The sequence below is a fragment of the Natrix helvetica genome (genome assembly GCF_964273705.1).
Source record: "Natrix helvetica genome assembly, chromosome: 1".
NCBI classification, from domain to species: domain Eukaryota; kingdom Metazoa; phylum Chordata; class Lepidosauria; order Squamata; family Natricidae; genus Natrix; species Natrix helvetica.
In genome coordinates this window covers 15,729,055-15,750,467 of record NC_138548.1, presented here as the reverse complement: position 1 = coordinate 15,750,467, position 21,413 = coordinate 15,729,055, and the positions used below count along the sequence as shown (strand labels likewise).

General features: G+C 44.7%; 1 protein-coding gene across 1 annotated transcript; it reads left to right on the top strand.

Moving 5' to 3' along the window:
• Nucleotides 1–15: 15 nt before the first annotated feature.
• SF3A2 (splicing factor 3a subunit 2) lies at nucleotides 16–20,833 on the top strand. Its single transcript, XM_081960046.1, has 9 exons — nucleotides 16–239; nucleotides 3,283–3,434; nucleotides 6,075–6,146; nucleotides 7,600–7,646; nucleotides 8,870–8,979; nucleotides 11,330–11,379; nucleotides 13,349–13,489; nucleotides 18,554–18,622; nucleotides 20,382–20,833. Exons 2-9 carry the CDS (start codon nucleotides 3,309–3,311, stop codon nucleotides 20,706–20,708), a joined length of 942 nt encoding a protein of 313 aa, XP_081816172.1. The 5' UTR covers nucleotides 16–239; nucleotides 3,283–3,308; the 3' UTR covers nucleotides 20,709–20,833.
• The last annotated feature ends 580 nt before the right edge of the window (nucleotides 20,834–21,413 follow it).

The window sequence follows — 21,413 nt, the reverse complement described above, 5'->3', positions numbered from 1 at the left end:
AGAGCAGACGCCTGGGAAGTTTTCCCCCCTCTTCTTCGGCCCTCCTCTTGATATACTTCCGGGATAATATCCCATCGCCGACGGTGATCTAACCCGGAAGTGAAAGCTCCTGAAGCGCTTTTGGCCTAGTAGTACATTCCAGCGATAACAAGGCGGCGCGGTAAAGGCGGCCTTGGTTGTTCAAGGGATTCGGTGCCCCTCGGCGGCTGAGGAGGCGAGAGGAAGTCGAAACGGCACGGGTGAGGCAAGAGGGAGAGAGAGCGCCAGCCTTGAGAGAAGGACAGAGCTCAGAGGCCGTGATGGGGGGGAATTAAACCTGGGGGTGAGAGACATGCGGGAGGAGGGTATAACTTAAGTGGTGGTGAGACTGGAGGGGAAGCAGCAGGACTGATGGGAGGAGAAAACAGGCCCCCAAACTTAATGGGGCTCAGCCGGTCGTGGGAATGGGGGCAATAGAGGAAATGCCTTGCTTTGGAGGAAGCAAGACCTGCATTCCCTTGTACAAGCTTGAACAGGTAGTCCTCGACTTACAACACTTTATTTAGTGACCATTCAAAGTTACAACGGCACAGAAAAAAGGTGACTTATGACCAGTTTTCACACTTAACAACCATTGCAGCATCCCTGCGGTCACGTGCTCAAGATTCAGCTGCTTGGCGACTGACTCCTATTTATATAACGGTTTTTGTATCCCTGAGTCCTGTGATTGGGAACTTCTCAAAAGCAAAGTCAATGGGGAAGCCAGATTCATTTAACCGTGTTACTAAACAACTTCAGTGATTCTCTTTAACAACTCAGTGATTCACTTAACTCGGGCAAGAAATGTCGTAAAATGGAGCAAAACTCACTTAACAAATGTCTTGCTTGTCCCAAAGGTGCTTTTTTTCCCCAAGAGGCAACTGGACTTTCTGGTTTATTTGTTTTTTAGGTCGTTTCACTTCTCATCCATGAAGCTTCTTCAGCTCTGACTGGATGTTGGGGAATGGAAGGATTTATACTCCTTGTATAAAGAAAACATCCTGCAGAAAGCACAGCTCCAGCTCCTCAATGAAAGAATCAAGGAATATAAATCCTTCCATTCCCCACCATCCAGTCAGAGCTGAAGAAGCTTCTTGGATGGGAAGCGAAACATCTTCAAAGAAAAGAAAAACCAGAAAGTTCAGTTGCCTCTTGGGGGGGGGGGGGGGAGGATCTTTGGGACAACTATGACCTGGATGACTGAGAACCTCCATAGACAAATGTCTTGCTGAGCCACTGAAATTTTGGACTCAATTACGGTCATAAATTGAGGATTATCTGTGGTGATGGAAAAGGCATAATGAATGACAGTTAATAGGGTGGAGGAGTGGAAACACTGGAGCCAGAGTGGAAAGGAGCGTTATTGCATTGCAGGAGAACGAGGCAGGGTGATTGTAGATGGAGCGGAGACTACGGTTTTGGTTGTAAAAAGTTGGAGACAGATTTTCTGTCTTCCTGCATGGAAGAATGTGGAGAATTAGCCAAGGGAGAATGAAAGCTTAGCCTGGAAGGATTAATTAAGGCGGGAATGGGCACTGAAGTAAAGGAGAACGGTGTACAAACTCTACGGCAGCACCAAACAGAAGAGAAGGTCAACCATTTCATCTTAGAAACAGATTGCAGTCACAAATGAAAGTGAATATTCATGTCCCAGGATAATGCTGCAGGTTCCAACTTGGTCAGTCATCAGGACCAAGGGTTTTGTCTTCCGAACTTTTGAACTCGTGCTGGAGCCCATCTTCAGACGAAACCTCTGGTCCCGGTGACCAACCCAGATTGGACCCTGCAACAGGTTGTAGTGTGTGAATTTGGAATTTGTTTCCCTACAGCAGTGGTGGGTTTCAAATTTTTTTAAAACCTCTTCTGTAGGTGTGGCCTGCTTTGTAGGAGTGGCTTGCTGGCCATGTGACTGGGTGGGAGTGGCTTGGCAGTCAGGTGACTGTATGGGCATGGCCAACTTGTAAAATGTGGTGAAACTCACTTAACAACGCTCTTGCTTAGCCACCAAAATGTTGGCTCAGAAACTCTGGCATTTGAAGCACGCAAATCTTAAAGTTGTCAAGTTACAAGACCCTTGCACCCCTAACTCTTTAGAAAAAAACAACAACCAGGGGTGTTCAAACTTGACAGCTTTAAGACTTGTGGACTTCAACTCCCAGAATTCCTCCTCTCGCTCTTCATCTTGATGATGTCCGGACGGGCGGGAGGAGGGAGCTGGAACCGATTCTAAACGGCACTGTAGATTTGTGGAACCTCTTCTTAGAACTGGCAGGAACCCACCCCTGCCCTACAGACTATTGAAGTTGGCTAGTGCAGCATTTTTCTTTTGTGCTCTTAATTCTGAATGTAATGGTTATTAATTGGATTATTCATTATATATGGATTCATTATAGTCACCCACACCAAAAGGCTTAACTTATGTTAAAGCTCCTCACATGTCATGTTAATGTCCTAGTGAAAGATCATCGTTTTTGTTTCAGGGTGACTACCTTCCACTCTATTAGGAAACTTTGTTATTAAAATTCTTTTTTTGGTTTTTAGGGTTTCTGCCTTTCAGTTTGGCTAAATAGAGTTTTTTATAACAATTGAGATGGGTGGCACAATGGCTCAGTGGTAAGGTGCGGGTCTTGTTAGCTAGAAAGTCAACAGCCCAGGTTCGAGACCCAAGTGTCACGCAACAGGGTGATTTCTCATTTTTGCCCCAGTTCTTGCCAACGTAGCAATTTGAAACCATGCAAATGTGAGTAGATAAATAGGTACCACTTTGGTGGGAAGGTATCAGTGCTCCATGATGTCATGCTGCCACATGACTGGACAGCACTCGCTCAGTGGCCTTGAAATGGAGATGTGCACCACCCCCTAAAGTCAACTACAACTAGCAGAGTAAAATCTGCAGGGATTCCTTTTTATAACAATTGAGATACAATACTTACTGTCACGTGATTTTGCCACTTTTAATTATTGCGCAGATTTTCCATGTTTTTTCAGGATATATTAAGACCAAGACCATTTAGGTAGCATCTGAGTCTATTGCAGGGGTGTCAAACTTGCGACGTATCGCAACTTTCCCTCCTCTCCCTTCACTAAACCGGGTGTGGTGTGGCCAGCACATGACGCATCCGGCCCGCAGGCCACAAGTTTGACAGCCCTACTCTAGAGTGACTTTGGGTAGATCACAGTGTAAAACACAATATAGATAGTCCTTTGCTTACTGCCATTCAAGTACACCAACGTAATTTTCTCCTCTCTTTCTCCGATTCCCAGCATTTTGAAGCACAAAGACTTCAATCATGGATTTTCAGCACCGTCCAGGTGGAAAGACAGGGAGTGGAGGCGTTGCCTCAGCCTCAGAAAGCAATAGGGACCGCAGAGAGAGGTTGAGGCAACTAGCCTTGGAAACAATAGATATCAATAAGGTGAGTTTCTACTTTTTTGTTGTGTGGTGAATAAGAAATATAACGTTATAATGAAATAAAGGTCTGATGAATCTATTGCTCCATAGCCACCATCATTCAACTGTTAAGGTGTTACATTCAGACTAAGAATGCCAGGTGCAGGTTCATCCTCTGCCACAATGTCTTTTGCTGTATACTCTCAATCTCACCAGCTGTTTGCAAGGATCAAATTAAGGGGAAAAAGAGTGATGCATGCCAAAAGAAACTCCTGGAGGAAAAGCAGTATGTACACTTAATAAAGAATGGCTTGCTTAAGACAGAACACATATTTTTCAACAACCTATCTCTAGTTTAATCTTCAAATTTGAGAAATGGCATTTACTGTATTTTTCAGAGTATAAGACGCACTTTTCTCCCCCTAAAATAGTCCCGGCCACCCACCGGCCCCTATCCTTTGGCCTCTGCCTCCTTGCAGCAAACAGTGAACAGCACAGCACAGCCTGATTAGCACAAGCAGCTGATTGTCGGTTGGATTGGCCTCCCGACCATCAGCTGTTTCAGGCTGCAGGGATTGCCATAGCGCAAGGTGTGCCCACACCCATAATACTATGCGCGCGACCCCAGCGCCATGTGCACTTAACCAGTGGTCCCCCCATCCCCCCCGCTTTTGTTGCACTTTTTTCACCCTCCCCAGGCTCGAGAGGCTTTTTAGGAGCCTGGGTAGGGTAAAAACAGTCTCCCCCTCCCCCCCCCCCTCCCCCCCCCCCCCCCCGGAGGCCCTCTAGAGGCTTCAGGAGCTTCCCTGAAGCCTCCAGAGGGTGGAAAACAGGTCCTATGGGCAAACCGGAAGTTCAGGAACAGACATCCGGTTTGCTTGTAGGGCTGTTTTTCGCCTTCAGGAGGCTTCCCTGAAGGCTTCGGAGGGCAAAAACCGACCCTATGGCCAAACCAGAAGTCACTTTCGGTTTGCCAGTAGGGCTGTTTTTCGCTCTCCGGAGGCTTCAAAACGTCCTTAAAAGAAGACCAAAGTCAGCTGACCAGCGCACGCATGCACACTGAAGCTGACAGAGCAACGCCTTACATGCTCTAACAAATGGCTCTACGTGCCACCTGTTTGCCATCACGGCCATAGCCTATTGCCGCCTCCAGGTGTCCCATTTTCAACCTCTGCATCCCTTTTTCGGCCTCTGTTTTCTGCCCATTCTGATCCCTGCTGCCCAAAACGGGTGGAAAATTGGGGGGGTGAGGCCAAAAACGGGGTGTGCGGAGGCTGAAAATGAGGTGTGCGGAGGCTGAAAACGGGATGCGGAGGCTGAAAACGGGGCGTGCAAAGGCATAGGCTATGGCAATCCCTGCAGCCTGAAACAGCTTGTGCTACTCAGGCTGTGCTGAAACTGAAATGGGCTGTTTGCTGCAAGGAAGCAAATTGCTGGGAGGCAGAGGCAGATTTTTTTTTCTTGTTTTCCTCCCCAAAAGCTAGGTGTATCTTATACTTCAGAGTGTCTTATATGGTATCCTTCAAACATTCAAGGCTTGCCTCTTTCATCAAAACTGCTCTGAACTACATCGATCCAAAGTATGTTTTTGGGGGGACACCCAGAATTCCTCAGGTGCAGCATCTTGAGGCAGCAGGCTTGGGAAGGATCTCTCTTTGATTGGTAGCTATCAATTTGGACAGACAGCACTGGGCTGGTAATGAAAGTATATACCAAATTAAACATAACTGTTGGCTGTATGCCTCTCCCCATGGCTATGCATCATTTTCTTTTCAAAAATACCATAATAGCAACTCGGCTGTAAAAAAAGACATGCGGGAGGAAGTCACAATTGGGGGCCTAGATTTAAATTCATTTCCAGAAATAATTCACTTCTGTAGTGGTCGGTTTGGTTTTGCGCCTTTAAGTCAGCATTGATTTCTGGTGACTGACTTTATAGGTTTCTGCAATCTCCTTCGGGTGAAAATTTGGAAGAGGTTTGCCATTGTCATCTTACCAGCGGTGAGAGAAAATAACTGGCTCAAGTTCAACGGATTGGCTTTCTGCCCAGGGCAGGAGTAATACTTAGGGTGTCCTGGTCCTTAACCTCGAACCTTAACCATTACACCAAACTGGATACATACATACATACATACATACATACATACATACATACATACATACATACATACATACATACATATATATATATTATATATATATTATATATATATATATATTATATATGTATATATATATAATGTGTGTTGTATTTGTACTGATAAATAAATATATATATGTATGTATGTATGTATGTATGTATGTATGTATGTATGTATGTATGTATGTATGTATGTATTGTGTCACAACCCCTGGTATGCCCAAATATGGGAGGGAGCATACCGCTTCCCTTTTCTGTCTATCGGTTCACCCTAGGAGCCATCCAGGCAGAAAGCCCTTTTTTTAATGTTGCCTTGTTACATTTGTGTTGCATTTGTGCTGATAAATAAATAAAGGGATATATATATATATATATATATATATATATATATATATATATATATATATATATATATATAGTGTGTGTGTGTGTGTGTGTGTGACACGTCTACATCCTGGGTGTGGTACACATGTGCTTTCTGTACTGCCTAAACTGAGACTTAACCCGTATTTTTGTTCTCCACAGGATCCCTATTTTATGAAAAATCACTTGGGGTCTTATGAATGCAAACTTTGTCTAACGCTGCACAACAATGAGGTGAGGACTTATTTTTGCAAATGCACTTTGTTCGCTAAGGAATGGTATAACATAGCAATAAGTTATTGTAAATGCCCCAAGCTCAGCACGAGTATTTCTGGAAGAATTGAATCGCGCTGCAATCTTTCTGACATTCTAAAACCTGCTGTTTGGTTTAATTATTGATATTGTTTTATTTGGCTGTGCCAAATTCTTTTTATTTATTTATTTATTTATTTATTTGTTATTTATTTACTATTTTTTCAAACAACCTGAGATGGCAAAAATATCCCACACATCCTCCTCCTCCTCCTCCTATTTTCTCCATAACAACCATCCTGTGAAGTGGGTTGAGCTGAGAGAGGGTGACTGGCCCAATGTTACCCATCTGGCTTTCATGGCCAAGGCAGGATTTGAATTCGTAGTCCCCCACTTTCTAGTCTGGTGTGTTAACCCCTAAACCACGCTGGATGTTGTTATCCTTGTGTCCTTGTATTTTTAATAACCTTGATTAGTTGTTTAATTTACATTTTAAGTGTTAGGGATGCATTGGTTGATTGTTTTGCAAAATGTTTTGAATCCTGTTTTGTTTTGATGGTGCCTAACAAATAAATGATATGGATATGAAGCAGCTTCCTCCAAATCTGTTTAAATCCTGTTCCTCAAAATCACAGGAACTAGACCGGTGGTTCTCAACCTGTGGGCTGGGATCCCTTTGGGGGTCGAACGGCCCTTTCACAGGGGTCGCCTAAGACCATCGGAAAACACATATTTTCGATGGTCTTAGGAACCGAGACACCAATTTTATGGTTGGGGGTCACCACAACATGAGGAACTGTATTAAAGGGTCGCGGCATTGGGAAGGTTGACAACCACTGAACTAGACTATTAGCCTGTGTTCCCACAATTTGACTATAACAGGTCGGGAACCTTATTGTTTACAGATGTTTTAGCAGGTGGGAACCCAGCAAATGCTCTCAGCCCAATGTGAGAACCAGACCATCATATTGACCCATAGTCTAGTTTGTTTTTGCAATGCATGTGATGTCTACAGGAATGATGTTTTGTTAACTCATTTCTAGCACATTGTCTCGAGTCAGCTTCTCTTTACCTACAGAAAAGCTTTAGCCGAATATTTCCTTTCCATATAAAAGATTTACAACATCTGGCATCTCCAGAGAAAGGAAAGATAGACACTCATCTAAAACTCTGAGAACTGCTGCCAACAAAGAGCAGAAAACGTTCAGCTGAGCATTTTCAGCAGTCTGAATAAATAGCCCATTTACTGTAATCAAAACCTTTTTAAAAAACACTTTTGACGTTTGGCCCCTTGACAGTGCAGAGTTGAATCTGAGCTGGAGATTTGAGGCTGCTTGACTTTACTGATTCCTTCCCAGCTCTGTCTATCCTTGGGGCAGTCAGGCTTGGCCCAGAATTTAACTCATGTCCCCCAACCTTTCTTCTTATCCCACAGGGAAGCTACTTGGCACACACCCAGGGGAAAAAACATCAGACCAACTTGTAAGTTGTTACTCGTAAGCACCTCTTTTCTTTCTTTTATCAAAACCTCTCCCTCCTGTTCCCCTATTCTTGCATAGGCCAAAAACCTATACGCTCTGCAAGAGCAAAGAGCGTCTTGGGAATCAGCTAAAAATGCGCTAGTCACAGAGACACAATTGTCTTTCTGTAGCCTTGGGCCGGTCTGGGATGTAGCGTTTTTCATGACATCCGTCAGCCTTCCTCCACCTGATAAGAAACTCTCTCAGGAGTACCCTTGAGGGCTTTGGCTGACAGTGTGTCTGATTTTCTCAAGATTGGGTGTCACTAGGCGTATGTGGGTACATTGTCTGAAGGCTCCAGTTGAAGGCCAGTTTCACAGTTAAAGCTTTACATGAAAGTTTATTTGATCTCAGAAGCGTCCCTAGTAAGTATAGTTGAAAGCAATTTGGACAGTTTTCTTTATGTGGAGGGGGAACCAAGCCAGAGCACTTGTTGCTTCTTGTTATTCTGCAGTTGTTCTAAGCAGCCTCAGATACTTCTACAAACAGATGTAGGTCTCCAAGTGTTGCTAATCAAGTGATGAGACCAATATAAATTGACTTTACATGACCGTTTGGATTTATACTAGACTACCGGTAGTATATAGGGATGCGGTGGCTCAGTGGCTGAGCTTGTCAATCAGAAAGGTCGGCAGTTCGGTGGTTCGAATTCCTATAGCACCACGTAACGGAATGAGCTCCCGTTACTTGTCCCAGCTTCTGCCAACCTAGCAGTTCGAAAGCATTTAAAAATTCAAGTAGAAAAATAGGGGCCATCTTTGGTGGGAAGGGAACAGCGTTCGTTCTGTGCCCCTTCAGCGTTTAGTCATGCCGACCACATGACCACAGAGACATCTTTGGACAGCACTGGCTCTTTGGGTTTCAAATGGAGATGAGCACCGCCCCCTAGAGTCGGGAACGACTAGCACATATGTTCAAAGGGGAACCTTTACCTTTACTTACCAGTAGTATTTTTTTTCCAAGGGGGCACAGTGGCTCAGCAGGTAAAGATGCTGAGCTTGTGAGCTGGGCAAGCTGACAGAGCGGGTTCGAGACCCGAGCACAGCATGACTTGTGCAGGAATAATTTTAAAGACCTTATGTTAAATATTTATCGTTCCCCCAATGGTGGAGAACTCGGTAAAAGAAATCCCCCCCTCCCTTTTCTCAGTGCGGTTTGATAATTCCCCCTTCCTTTCATTTACAGAGCTCGAAGAGCTGCCAAAGAAGCCAAAGAGGCCCCAGCTCAGCCTGCACCAGAAAAGGTGAAGGTGGAAGTGAAGAAATTTGTGAAAATTGGTCGTCCGGGTTACAAAGGTAGGCATGGCTCCAAGCTGCCTGAGAAATCGTCTCACCCTAATGGAATTAGCCCGCCCCACTCATGCCCGCAGAAGGGCCATGCTGCAGACCCCGTGAGGCAAGGAATTTTGGCTTGGAGGGTCCAGAAGAAGAGCCTTTACTACCTGGGCTCACACCTTCTGGAACATTCCCCCCACACCCTCCTTGCCAAGGTCAAATCTGCTCCCACCCTTTGGACCTTCCAAAAGGCCTTGAAGACACGGCTGTGGCAAGTAGCCTGGGGCCCTAATTAGGAGTGTGACATGTTAGAGATGAGTAATGGCGTAAAGAACACCCTCCTCTCCCTCTTGCTTAGTTTTATTTTAATTCACTTTAAAAATATTTTTTTTAAATAAATTTTTATTTTTAGGCAAACACAAACAAAACATAAAACCATCTTCCAGTTACATACAGTGTGTCGGTTGGTGACAAAACTTTTGTGCATCCTCTCCATAGTCCTCACTTACAATTTATATAGAATCTCATATTATCAATCTGGTATATATGTATAAGTTATTATCATTGTTAATCATTGATTTGACTGTAACTATTATTACTTCATTTTATGCGATATTCTGAATTTTGAATTAATTTATATGATGACATTGCATTACATCATCCTAAATCCATCCAATTAGTAGTCTATCTTTATATTATATTCTGCATCATTCCATTATCCTTATATTGTAAAATTCTCTAGCATATCTCATTTCCATACTTTTTTGTCTAACTATTGATAAAACAAAATCCCATATCTTATCAAATTGTTTATCTTCTTGTTCTCTTAATTTCAAATGTCAATTTGCTCCTTTTGGCACATTCCATTATTTTCAATTCACTTTAAAATTTAAAATCTTTATTTATTGTTTTAATGTTTTATTCTGAATATTGTCCCATGTTTATAAGCTAACTAACCTCTGGTGGGATGGGTAGTATACACGAGAGACAGACAGACAGACAGACAGACAGTGGAGTCTTCCACAGTATTCCTTTGGAAACAGTTGAATTCGAAATGGGTTTTTTCCCCCCCCCCCTCAACCATTTTGGCTTCTAGTGTGCTTGAAGCAACTTTGATGGCTGCTTCGTATTCCGTTGTGGCACAGTGGTTGCAATGCAATACTGCAGGCTAACTCATTGCTCACTCCAGGAGTTAGATCCTGACCGGCTCAAGATTGACTCATCCTTCCATCCTTCCGAGGTCGGTCAAATAAAAACCCTGTAAACCACTTAGGGAAAACCATGAAGCAGTATATACTGTCTTTTTTGAAGTATAAGACACACTTTCCCCCCTCCCCCCGAAAGAGGGTGAAAAATTGGATGCATCTTTCAAAAGCATATAAAAAAACAAGTAGAAAAATAGGAACCATCTTTGGTGGGAAGGTAACAGCATTCTGTGCGCCTTCAGCATTTAGTCATGTCAGGGACATGACATTAGAGACATCTTCAGACAGCACTGGCTCTTCGGCTTTGAAACGGAGATGAGCACTGCCCCCTAGAGTCAGGAATGACTAGTACATATGTGCAAGGGGAGCCTTTACCTTTTTATACACCAAATGTAGCCCTGCCCACCCGCCAGCCCCCACCCTTTGGCTTCTGCGCATCGCATTTTAGGCCTGTTACAGGCAGCAGGGATTGCCACAGATCCCCCCCCTCCATGCCTTGCATTTTTGGTCTCTGAACGCTCCGTTTCAGTCCCGTTCAAGAATGCGGCGATCCCCAGAGCACATTGCCGCCCGAAAGCACAACACGGGAGGCCACAATCGTGGCGTTCGGAGGCTTAAAACATGAGGCACAGAGGCCAAAAGGCAGCCCAGAACAGCTTCTGCCTTGTCGGACCAGTTCCGCACAGCACCTGCTGTACTAACAGGAGCACCCCGTGAAGTTCAGCTGCATTTTTGACGCTGCGTTTGAGCCCCAACCAGCAAACCTGTTGCTAAAGTTCACCTCTGAGAACAGCTGATTGGGGGGGGATGTGTTATTCCGGGAAGCCGATCTATCCGCCAATCAGCTGCTTGTGCTGAATCAGGCTGATGTGCTGAAGCTCACCAGGCTGTTTGCTAAGGACACAAGCCAGATGAATACTGATGGATGGTGGCAGGCAGAGCCAGAATTCCCCCCCCCCCCCGTTTTCCTCCCCATAAACTAATGTGCACCTTACGCTCCGGAGCGTCTTATACTCCGAAAAATACGGTAAGTCTAAGTGCTATTGCTATTGGGACATTCAATAGGAGATTTGATTCCGAGCACTTGGAGCCCAAAGCTGATGAAATAAAGGATCCTTTGGCAAAGCTCTGCTTAACCCCTCGGTCTCTTTAATCCTTCCTTTCAGTAACCAAGCAGAGGGACCCAGAAACAGGCCAGCAGAGTCTCCTTTTCCAGGTAAAATGCATCTAAATTTAATTTCTTTAATACAATTTACATGTTGGTAGTCCTCAACTTACAACCCAGTTGTTTAGTGACCAATTGAAGTGAACGACAGATCTATCTTGGGGCTGCTTTTACAGCCATTTGCAGCGATCCATGGCAACATGACTTGACTCTACGACGGTTTTTGCCGAAAGCTGGCATTTTCTTCTGGTTTACTGTAGGTTCGTTCAACAATTGCAGCACTCACTTAACTGCCACAAAAAAAGGTGGTAACATCTGGCCAATCATGTGATTGACCATTGAGATTTATGATGGGCAGGCTCCATTATGGTCATAAATTGAGGAATACCTGTATATTTTTTTTTAAAAATAGGTACAATAAGTGACTTTGGCCCAGTGAAAAAAATCCAATGTTTGAGATACCTGGTGCTCTCTTGAGTTTGGTTGTTCTCTGTATGAATTTTTCTCCTGTGTGTTCTCCTGTATGAATTTTATTTACTAAGACTGTATTACTATTATTATTCTCATCCTTCCTAGTACCTATCTCCTCCCACTTATGACTATAACCACATTGCTTGTAACTTTACAATTTATATTGTTTTATTTGTTTCTTAGTTTAATTTGATTGCTTATTAATAACCTATGACTATCAAGTGTTGTATCTTGTGATTCTTGATTAAAGTATTCTATTTTATTTTTATTTTTGTACACTGAGAGCATATGCACCAAAGACAAATTCCTTGTGTGGCCAATCACACTTGGCCAATAAAGAATTCTCTTCCCTTCCCTTCCATTCTATTCCATTCTATTCAATTTTCTATTCTATTCTAGTTTTCTATTCTAATTTTCTATTCTATTCTAATTTTCTATTCTATTCTAATTTTCTATTCTAATTCTATTCTATTATTCTATTCTAATTCTATTCTATTATTCTATTCTAATTTTCTATTCTATTCTTATTCTATTCTAATTTTCTATTTTGTTCTATTCTATTCTAATTTTCCATTCTATTCTAAATTTCTATTCTATTCTTATTCTATTCTATTCTAATTTTCTATTCTATTCTAATTTTCTATTCTATTCTTATTCTATTCTAAATTCCTATTCTAATTCTATTCTATTCTAATTTTCTATTCTATTTTATTCTAATTTTCTATTCTATTCTAATTTTCTATTCTATTCTATTCTAAATTTCTATTCTATTCTTGAGTTTGAGTTTTATTAAATTTATATACCGCCCCCCTCTGCCCGCAGGGACTCGGGGCGGTGTACAGACAGTACATATAAAACAACAAAGCAGGAACAACAAAACATTAGACAACCAACATAAACATATGGTCTGTATAATGCCCGTATTTTATTCTATTCTAATTTTCTATTCTATTCTATTCTAATTTTCTATTCTATTCTTATTCTATTCTAAATTTCTATTCTATTCTTATTTTATTCTATTCTAATTTTCTATTTTATTCTAATTTTCTATTCTATTCTAATTTTCTATTCTATTCTTATTCTTATTCTATTCTAATTTTCTATTCTATTCTAATTTTCTATTCTATTCCAATTTTCTATTCTATTTTATTCTAATTTTCTATTCTATTCTAATTTTCTATTCTATTCTTATTTTATTCTATTCCAATTTTCTATTCTATTTTATTCTCATTTTCTATTCTATTGTAATTTTTTATTCTATTCTAATTCTATTCTATTCTGTTCTATTCTCTGTCATGCAGGAGAACAGCCAAGCTCAGTGAGCACCAGGGACCCCGCAGTTTAGGCCTGAGCTACGAATATTTTTTTTTCCTATTGGTCCCCCAACTATTGAGTATCTATTTGTGAAAGTGAGCATAGGACAGTCCTGCTCTTTCTGTCCCTCCCCTTCTTTTTATCCTCGGCTGTTATCCATATGATCAGGCAGTTGGATTTGTTGGATTTAAACAGCACTTCCAACTTCCCGTTCTTCTGGCTCTGCACCACACAGATCGATTACCCGGAGATTGCTGAAAGCATCATGCCGAGGCACCGCTTTATGTCAGCCTACGAGCAGAGAATTGAGCCTCCCGACCGGCGTTGGCAGTACCTTTTGATGGCAGCAGAACCCTACGAGACCATCGCTTTCAAGGTAATGTTCTAGTCTGGCCTCTTTTGTTGAGGTTCTTGGGACATACAAAAGGGTAGATTTAGTGGTGGAAATGTAAGTGCTTCTGGGAAGGGATTTGGTTTGAGGGCTTTCAGTTTCATAAAGGAAAGAAAGGGGAATGACATGAAACAGAAATCTAAGATTGCTGATGTCAGTTGCAAAGTGGTGTCCGACCCATCGTGACCCCATAGACAACGTTCCTCCAGGCCTTCCTGTCTTCTACCATCCTCTGGAGTCCATTTAAGCTCAGACCGACTGCTTCGGGGACTCCATCCATCCACCTCATTCTCTGTCGTCCCTTTCTTCTTTTGCCTTCAATCTTTCCCAGCATGAGGCTCTTCTCTAGGGAGTCCTTCCTTCTCATGAGGTGGCCAAAGTCTTTGAGTTTCATCTTCAGGATCTGGCCTTCTAAAGAGCAGTCAGGGTTGATCTTCTCTAGGACTGACCGGTTGGATCGCCTTGCAGTCCAAGGGACTCGCAGGGGTCTTCTCCAGCACCAGAGTTCAAAGGCCTCCATTCTTTGGCGCTCAGCCTTTCTTATGGTGCAACTTTCACAGCCATCCATTGCAACTGGGGAAACCACAGCCTTGACTATACTATTTTATTTTATTTATTTTTTATTATTCATATTTATAGACCGCCCCCTCTCCCGAAAGGGACTCGGGGCGGTGTACCGTCACTAAAATACGTTATAAAATACATGCAAAACAGTTAAATAATTAAATAAGTAGGTAGGTGGAGGAGGTTGCAGACTGTACATGGAATAATAAATATTAAATATAATATATAGTATAATAAAAACTTTTAAAACCCCAAACCCAATTAAAATGAATAAATCCCCGGGAGGTAAAACTAAGAAAGTGCCAGGCCAGCTGATTGAAATAGGTGAGTCTTTAACTTTTGCCGGAAGGAACGGAGGTCGGTGGTAGTTCGAATGTCAGGGGGGAGGTCATTCCAGAGGGTTGGGCCCATCACAGAGAAGGACCTACTCCTAGGTGTCGCCCGCTGGCATTGACCAGCAGACGGCACCAGGAGGAGCCCCTCTCTGTGTGAGCGGATAGGCCGCAGGGACGTGTGTGGTAGGATGCGATCCTGCAGGTAACTAGGCCCACTGCCATGGAGCGCTTTAAAGATGGTGATCAATACCTTGAAACGCACCCGAAAGGCCACAGGTAGCCAGTGCAGCTCGCGCAGGAGAGGTGTTACGTGGGAGTAACGTGTACTTCCCATAATAACCCGCGCGGCTGCGTTCTGAACTAGCTGCAGTCTCCGGATGCGTCCCAAGGGAAGCCCCATGTAGAGAGCATTGCAGTAGTCCAGGCGAGACGTCACCAGCGCATGAGTGACCGTGCGCAGGGCACTCCGGTCCAGTAGGGGGCGCAATTGGCGCACCAGGCGAACCTGGTGGAACGCCCCCCTCGCCACGGCTGCCACATGGTCCTCCATTGACAGCCGGGCATCAAGGAGGACGCCCAAATTGCGCGCCCGCTCCACAGGGGACAATTGTTCGCCCCCTATGGCCAGCGATGGAGTCAGCTGGCTGAACCGAGGCGCCGGTAACCACAGCCACTCGGTCTTGGAGGGGTTGAGTTTAAGTCTGTTGTCCCCCATCCAGACCCCGACGGCTTCCAAACACCGGGACATCACTTCGACAGCCTCGTTGGGGTGGTTTGGGGTTGAAATATACAGCTGAGTATCATCAGCGTAGAGATGGTACTCAACCCCAAAACCACGGATGATCTCACCCAGCGGCTTCACATATGCGTTGAACAGGAGAGGCGAGAGGACCGACCCCTGTGGCACCCCACAAGTGAGTGGCCTCAGGGACGACCTCTGCCCCCCTGTCAACACACATTGCTTCCGGTCGGAGAGGTAGGAGCCGAACCACCGCAAAACGGTGCCTCCGACTCCCATCCCCTCCAACCGGCGCAATAGGATACCATGGTCGATGGTATCAAAAGCCGCCGAGAGGTCTAATAGGACCAGGATAGAGGAGCAGCCCCTATCTCTGGCCCTCCAGAGATCATCGACCAACGCGACCAAGGCTGTCTCAGTGCTGTGCCCGGGTCGGAAGCCGGACTGGCGTGGGTCTAGATAGTCGGATTCGTCTAGGTGTCGCGGGAGCTGCTGCGCCACCACATTCTCGACAACCTTCGCCAGAAAGGGAAGGTTGGAGACTGGACGATAGTTAGCTAGCTCCGTTGGGTCGAGCGCGGGCCTCTTGAGCAAGGGTCTCACCACCGCCTCTTTCAAGGCGGTTGGTAAGTATCCCTCGCTCAGTGAGGCGCTCACCAGGCCCAGGAGCCAGCCTCGTGTCACCTCCCAGGCTGCCAGTACCAGCCAGGAGGGGCACGGGTCCGTTAAACAAGTGGTGGGTCGCAGCCGTCCACGCAGCCTGTCCAAATCCTCGGGGGCAACAGAGTCAAACTCCTCCCAGAATGGTCTCTCAAGACTCGCTGTTGGCGGCTCGTCTGGTCCACTGACGGAGGTCCACCCGCTCCGGATCTGATCGATTTTGTCCTGAAGATATTCCCCAAACTCCTCTGCTCTACCCTGTAAGGGTGTCTCCCGCGCCCCCTGCGATAAGAGGGAGCGCGTCACCCTAAACAGGGCGGCAGGGCGGTTATCCGCGGACGCAATAAGAGCAGCACAATGTCTACGTTTGGCCGCTCTTATTGCCACAAGGTAAGTCCGCAAATAGGCTCTTACCTGTGTTCGGTCAGATTCGGAGCGCGAGGATCTCCACCTGCTCTCTAGACGTCTCCTGTGGCGCTTCATCACCCTGAGCTCCTCAGTGAACCAAGGAGCCCGGGTGGGTCGATGCCGCAGGAGAGGTCGCAAAGGCGCAACCCGGTCCAAGGCCCCAGTCGTCGCCCTATTCCAGGCAGTCACTAGGTCCTCGGAACGGGAGCGGGACAAGGCTACAGGTATTGGCCCAAGCTCCGTCAGGAATCTATCAGATTCCATCAGGTGCCTGGGGCGGTACCAGTTTATAGAGTCTGGTTCCGCCTCCTCGCGGTGGGGGATAGCGCCAGGGAAGTCCAGCCGGAGGGATGAGTGGTCTGACCATGACAGGGGCGTGATAACTAAATCCCCTATTCCCAGATCACTCGTCCACTGTTCAGATACAAAAATGAGGTCCAGTGTGTGGCCCCCTTCGTGAGTGGGGCCCTGAACTAATTGGGTCAGGTCCATGGCCGTCATGGAAGCCATGAACTCCCGAGCCACCTCGGAAGCCGCTCCCGTTGACGGCAAGTTGAAGTCCCCCATGACCAGAAGTCTGGGAGTCTCAACTGCCGTCGCTGAGATTAGCTCGAGGAGCTCGGGCAGGGCTGCTGATGCATAGCGAGGAGCCAAGTATACAATCAGCAAGCCCCACTGCCTCCCTGGGCCCCAACTCACACCAAGGGACTCACACCCGGGTATCTGAGGGACAGTGAACTCCCTCGGCTCTAAACATTCCCGCATAACCACCGCCACCCCACCACCCTTACCCAGGGCCCGAGGCTGATGGAATGCTCGAAAACCCGGTGTATGAGTACCATCTCTATGCCCTTTTGTTGGCAGGGTGATGTCTCTGCTTTTTAGTATGCTGTCTAGATTTGCCATAGATTTCCTCCCCAGGAGGTCTTTTAATTTCTTGGCTGCAGTCTCCATCTGCGGTGATCTTGGAGCCCAGGAAAAAAAATCTGTCACTACCTCCATTTCTTCCCCATCTATCTGCCAGGAATTGAGAGGGTGGGATGCCATGATCTTAGTTTCTTAATGTTGAGTTTCAAGCCAATGTTTGCACTCTCCTTCTTCCCCCGCATCAAGAAGCTCTTTAGTTCCTCTTCCCTTTCTCTGCCATGAGAGTGGTATCATCTGCATATCTGAGGCTGTTGATATTTCTCCCGGCAAATCTTAATTCCAACTTTTGATTCATCTAGGCCTGCCTTTTTCTAAGATTAGGGTTTCTATTAAGCTTTGCATTGAAAATACAATTTAGTCGTTCTAGAATTTCTGTTTGTGTTGAGCAATTTGTATCGTGAGATCAAATCCTGAAAGCTGAATTTGATTCTCAAGCATCCCTGTAGTTGGTTGGTTGTCCTTTCTCATCATTTCCTGATGATTTGATGGATTGAATGAGAGATATTATTAGTTTCTTTCAATTGGTAGAAAGTCTCATAACTCTAATGGTTTGTGACTGATCTGCCAGACAGTCCTTACTTAACCTAACAATAAGAAACATCTAGAATTCTATGTCCCATATAGCACATCATCTGCATAATTGGGAGCCACCCAAAGTTTGGTATAAGATAGGCTGATATACACAGTAAATGTTTTAAATGCATAAATAAAAATAAATGAATACAAAGGAAAAGCCAACGTCAAGGTCAGGCAGGCTGACTAGAAAGCAATGCCACCTAATTTGATCTCATTGAAGAGCTGTGGTGGCACAGTGGTTAGAGTGCAGTACCGCAGGTTGCTTTTGCTGACTGCCAGCTGCCTGCAATTTGGCAGTTCGAATCTTACCAGCTGAAGGTTGACTACAGCCTTCCATCCTTCCAAGGTGGGTAAAATGAGGACCCAGATTGTTGGGGGCTGACTGTAAACAGCTTAGAGAGGACTATAAAGCACTGTGAATAGGTATAATACTGCTGCTGTATTGGATATAGCCAAATATTGGATGCTGCACTTGGGCAGTCAGAATTGATAGTTTGCAGCACACAAGTTATCCGGTACAAAATGTGGTGCGTGTAGCTTAATGGTGAAACGCTTGTTTCCCTCTCGGAAGGTTGAGAGTTCAATACTAGATAGCGGCAGATGTTTCTTTCTGCTTGCTTTTCCTCCTTTCAATTGTTGCAAAGATCAAAGCATCTTCGACTATTTTATCTTGGCCTTGATAGGGAAAAAAGAGGGGTTTTTTCCTCCCCCCCCCTTCTGTTATTATCCCTTTGAACAAACTGGCTGCCTTCTTTCATAAGTTGCTGAAACCCAGCCTTTGATGTCCTGTGATGCAACAGCTTGGCACCCCTCCTAACCTCTGGCCTTCCTCTTTTGCAGGTGCCCAGTAGGGAGATTGACAAAGCTGAAGGCAAATTTTGGACTCACTGGAATCGAGAAACAAAACAGGTAAATGGTTTAAGGCAGGGGTGTCCAAACTTTTTGCAAGGAGGGCCAGATTTGGTGAGGTGAAAATGTGTGGGGCCGATCATTCAGCCTGACATTCTTTACTTTACTTTACTTTTATTTAGACTTTTATACCGCCCCCTCTCCCCAAAGGGACTCGGGGCGGTGTACAGTCAGATAAAACACAACAAGATAGAAAATACAAACATAAAAGAGGAGGCAATAAGAAACTGTACAAAAAGCAAAGCAGTTAAAAACAATGTTTAAATAACCCTAAAAATACCCAATTAAAATATCTGCTTTGAACCCTTATCATTAAATGCAAATTGACTACCGTATTTTTCGGAGTATAAGATGCACCAAGATTTTGAAGAGGCAAATTAAAAAAAAAAGTTTTTGCACTCTCCCAAAAACGGCCCATTTTTCGTGAAAACGGGCCTTTTTCTTAAAGGGCATGAATAGCCTTTAAGAGGCTTCTAGAGTGCTCCTGGGGGGGGGGCAAAGTTGAGCAAAAAACGGCCCATTTTTTTGCTCATTTATGCCCTCCATAGCCCTCAGGAGCACTCTGAAAACCTCCTAAAGGCTATGCACGGCCATTTTGGTGAAGGGGGCAGAGAGGAGGCAAAAAATGCTGTATTCAGTGTATAAGATGCACCCAGATTTTTAGCCTCTTTTTTGAGGGGAAAAAGATGCATCTTTATACTTCGAAAAATACGGTATTTTATGAAAGACTAAACAAATAACTCCGGTGGGGAGAAGAGGCTGTGGGCCGCTTGCAATTTGGAAAAGGGCCGCATTTGGCCCGCGGGCCGCACTTTGGACATGCCTGGTTTAAGAGGTTAAAAGCCGCCAGCCACCCTTGTTGAGGGGAGGTGAATCATTTGAAAAACTCATTTTAAAAAACCACTATTTCTTTCACTATTGAGAGGAATTGTAAGCCAAGATCAGACTTAATCAGCATCATTATTAGAAAAGTAAATATCACCTTGTTGCATAACGATCTTTTTAATCCTAGATGTTGGAGGGGCAGGCTGGGTGCCTTTAAACACTCCTGTGACTCCTGTAGCGTAATCCTTCGAGGCGGGTTCTTTGTACGCTGGAGGAGACTCAGAGACAGAGTCTCTAAAAACAAAATTTATAAAACTGTAGATATTTCTGTCTCATGTCTTTTGCATAACTTGGATTTGCCCCAATCATTTTGGATGACAGATTTGTTTCCAGCCAGCTAGGTAGGAATTCTGTGAATCATACTGAATTGATTTGAAGAAGCTCAAGAAAGCTTCTTGAGAAAGTTTACTCCCCAGTCCTGGTTTTGAGGAATCCTTTATGAAGATCTATTGGGACGTGGTGGCTCAGTGGCTAAGAGGCTGAGCTTGTCGATCAGAAAGGTCAGCAGTTCAGCGATTCGAATCCTGGGTAATGGAGTGAGCTCCCATTACTTGTCCCAGCTTTTGCCAACCTAGCAGTTCAAAAGCATGTAAATATGCAAGTAGAAAAATAGGAACCACCTTTGGTGGGAAGGTAACAGCGTTCTGTGCGCCTTCGGCATTTAGTCATACCGGACACATGACCACGGAGACGTCTTCAGACAGCGCTGGCGCTTTGGCTTTGAAACTGGGATGAGCACTGCCCCCTCGAGGTGGGAACGACTAGTACATATGTGCAAGGGGAACCTTTATCTTTACCTTGTGAAGATCTAACCGGGTCCTTGCAGTCAAATAAAATCTAATGTTCTCTCCCCCCCTTTTTTTTTCCTTTTTAGTTCTTCCTTCAATTCCATTTCAAGATGGAGAAGCCACCTGCTCCTCAAAGTATCCCACCTCCAGCTACCGTGAAGCGGCCTCCCCCGCCCCCTCTCATGAATGGCCTGCCCCCCCGGCCACCACTTCCGGAATCTCTCCCACCCCCTCCTCCTGGGGGCATGGCTATGCCTCCCATGCCTCCCCCGACGGGACCCTTGCCCCCAGGTCCACCCCAGTTGCCCCCAGCCCCTGGCGTCCCTCCTCCTGCTCCAATGCCCCCAATGTTGAGACCCCCTCTCCCTACGGAAGGACCAGGGAACATTCCTCCACCACCACCCACCAGTTGAAAAGTCCTTTCTTTGGGGATTCTTCCTGTCTTTTCCTGGCACCGTTTTTTAAAAGGCACCAATTGATCTTGTCTCATTTCTTTCCTTGTGTACTTTTTAAATACATCAGTGACTTCAGTTCAGAATATTGTTGCTTCATTTAAAAAAATAGCCATCTTCATTGCTCCCATTCTTCTAACGGAGAAGAAATAATTACCGTATTTTTCAGAATATAAGATGCACCTTAGTTTTGGGGAGGAAAATACAAAAAAAAAAAATCTGCCTACCAGGTATTCATTTTTATTCCCATAACACCAGAAAAGCAAGTAAACAAAATAGTATAATAAAACGACACCTTTTTCCACTATTTTTCCTTCCCCACGGGAAACTCTTAATAAGCTTAACTAGATGTTTGAGCGTTCAGCCAAAAACACTTCACACCTAGTAAAAATATAACAAAGCTGAATCAACAAACCAGCCCAGCATTTGCCTGAAGGAGACTGTTGAGAAAACTCAGATAGTCGATAGGAAATATCCCTGCCTTGCCCTTAAAGGGATTATCCCCAAAAGAACAGAAATCATGTAGTCACAGGAACACACTGCCTTGCCCTTGAGAGGATTATCTCCCAAAAATAGAAACTGGACAAAGGAAGTACCTCTTTAGGCAGTCTTCAAATCTTTTGTTGGCTTCACCAAGCTGGAAGGAACCGGGAAATTTTTCCAACA

Excerpts from the sequence above, each read along its gene's own strand:
- SF3A2 (XM_081960046.1), top strand. The coding sequence starts at position 3,309 with ATGGATTTTCAGCACCGTCCAGGTGGAAAGACAGGGAGTGGAGGCGTT. Across the intron at positions 3,435-6,074 it reads AAACAATAGATATCAATAAG|GATCCCTATTTTATGAAAAA; the intron begins GTGAGTTTCTAC and ends TGTTCTCCACAG. Across the intron at positions 13,490-18,553 it reads ACGAGACCATCGCTTTCAAG|GTGCCCAGTAGGGAGATTGA; the intron begins GTAATGTTCTAG and ends CCTCTTTTGCAG.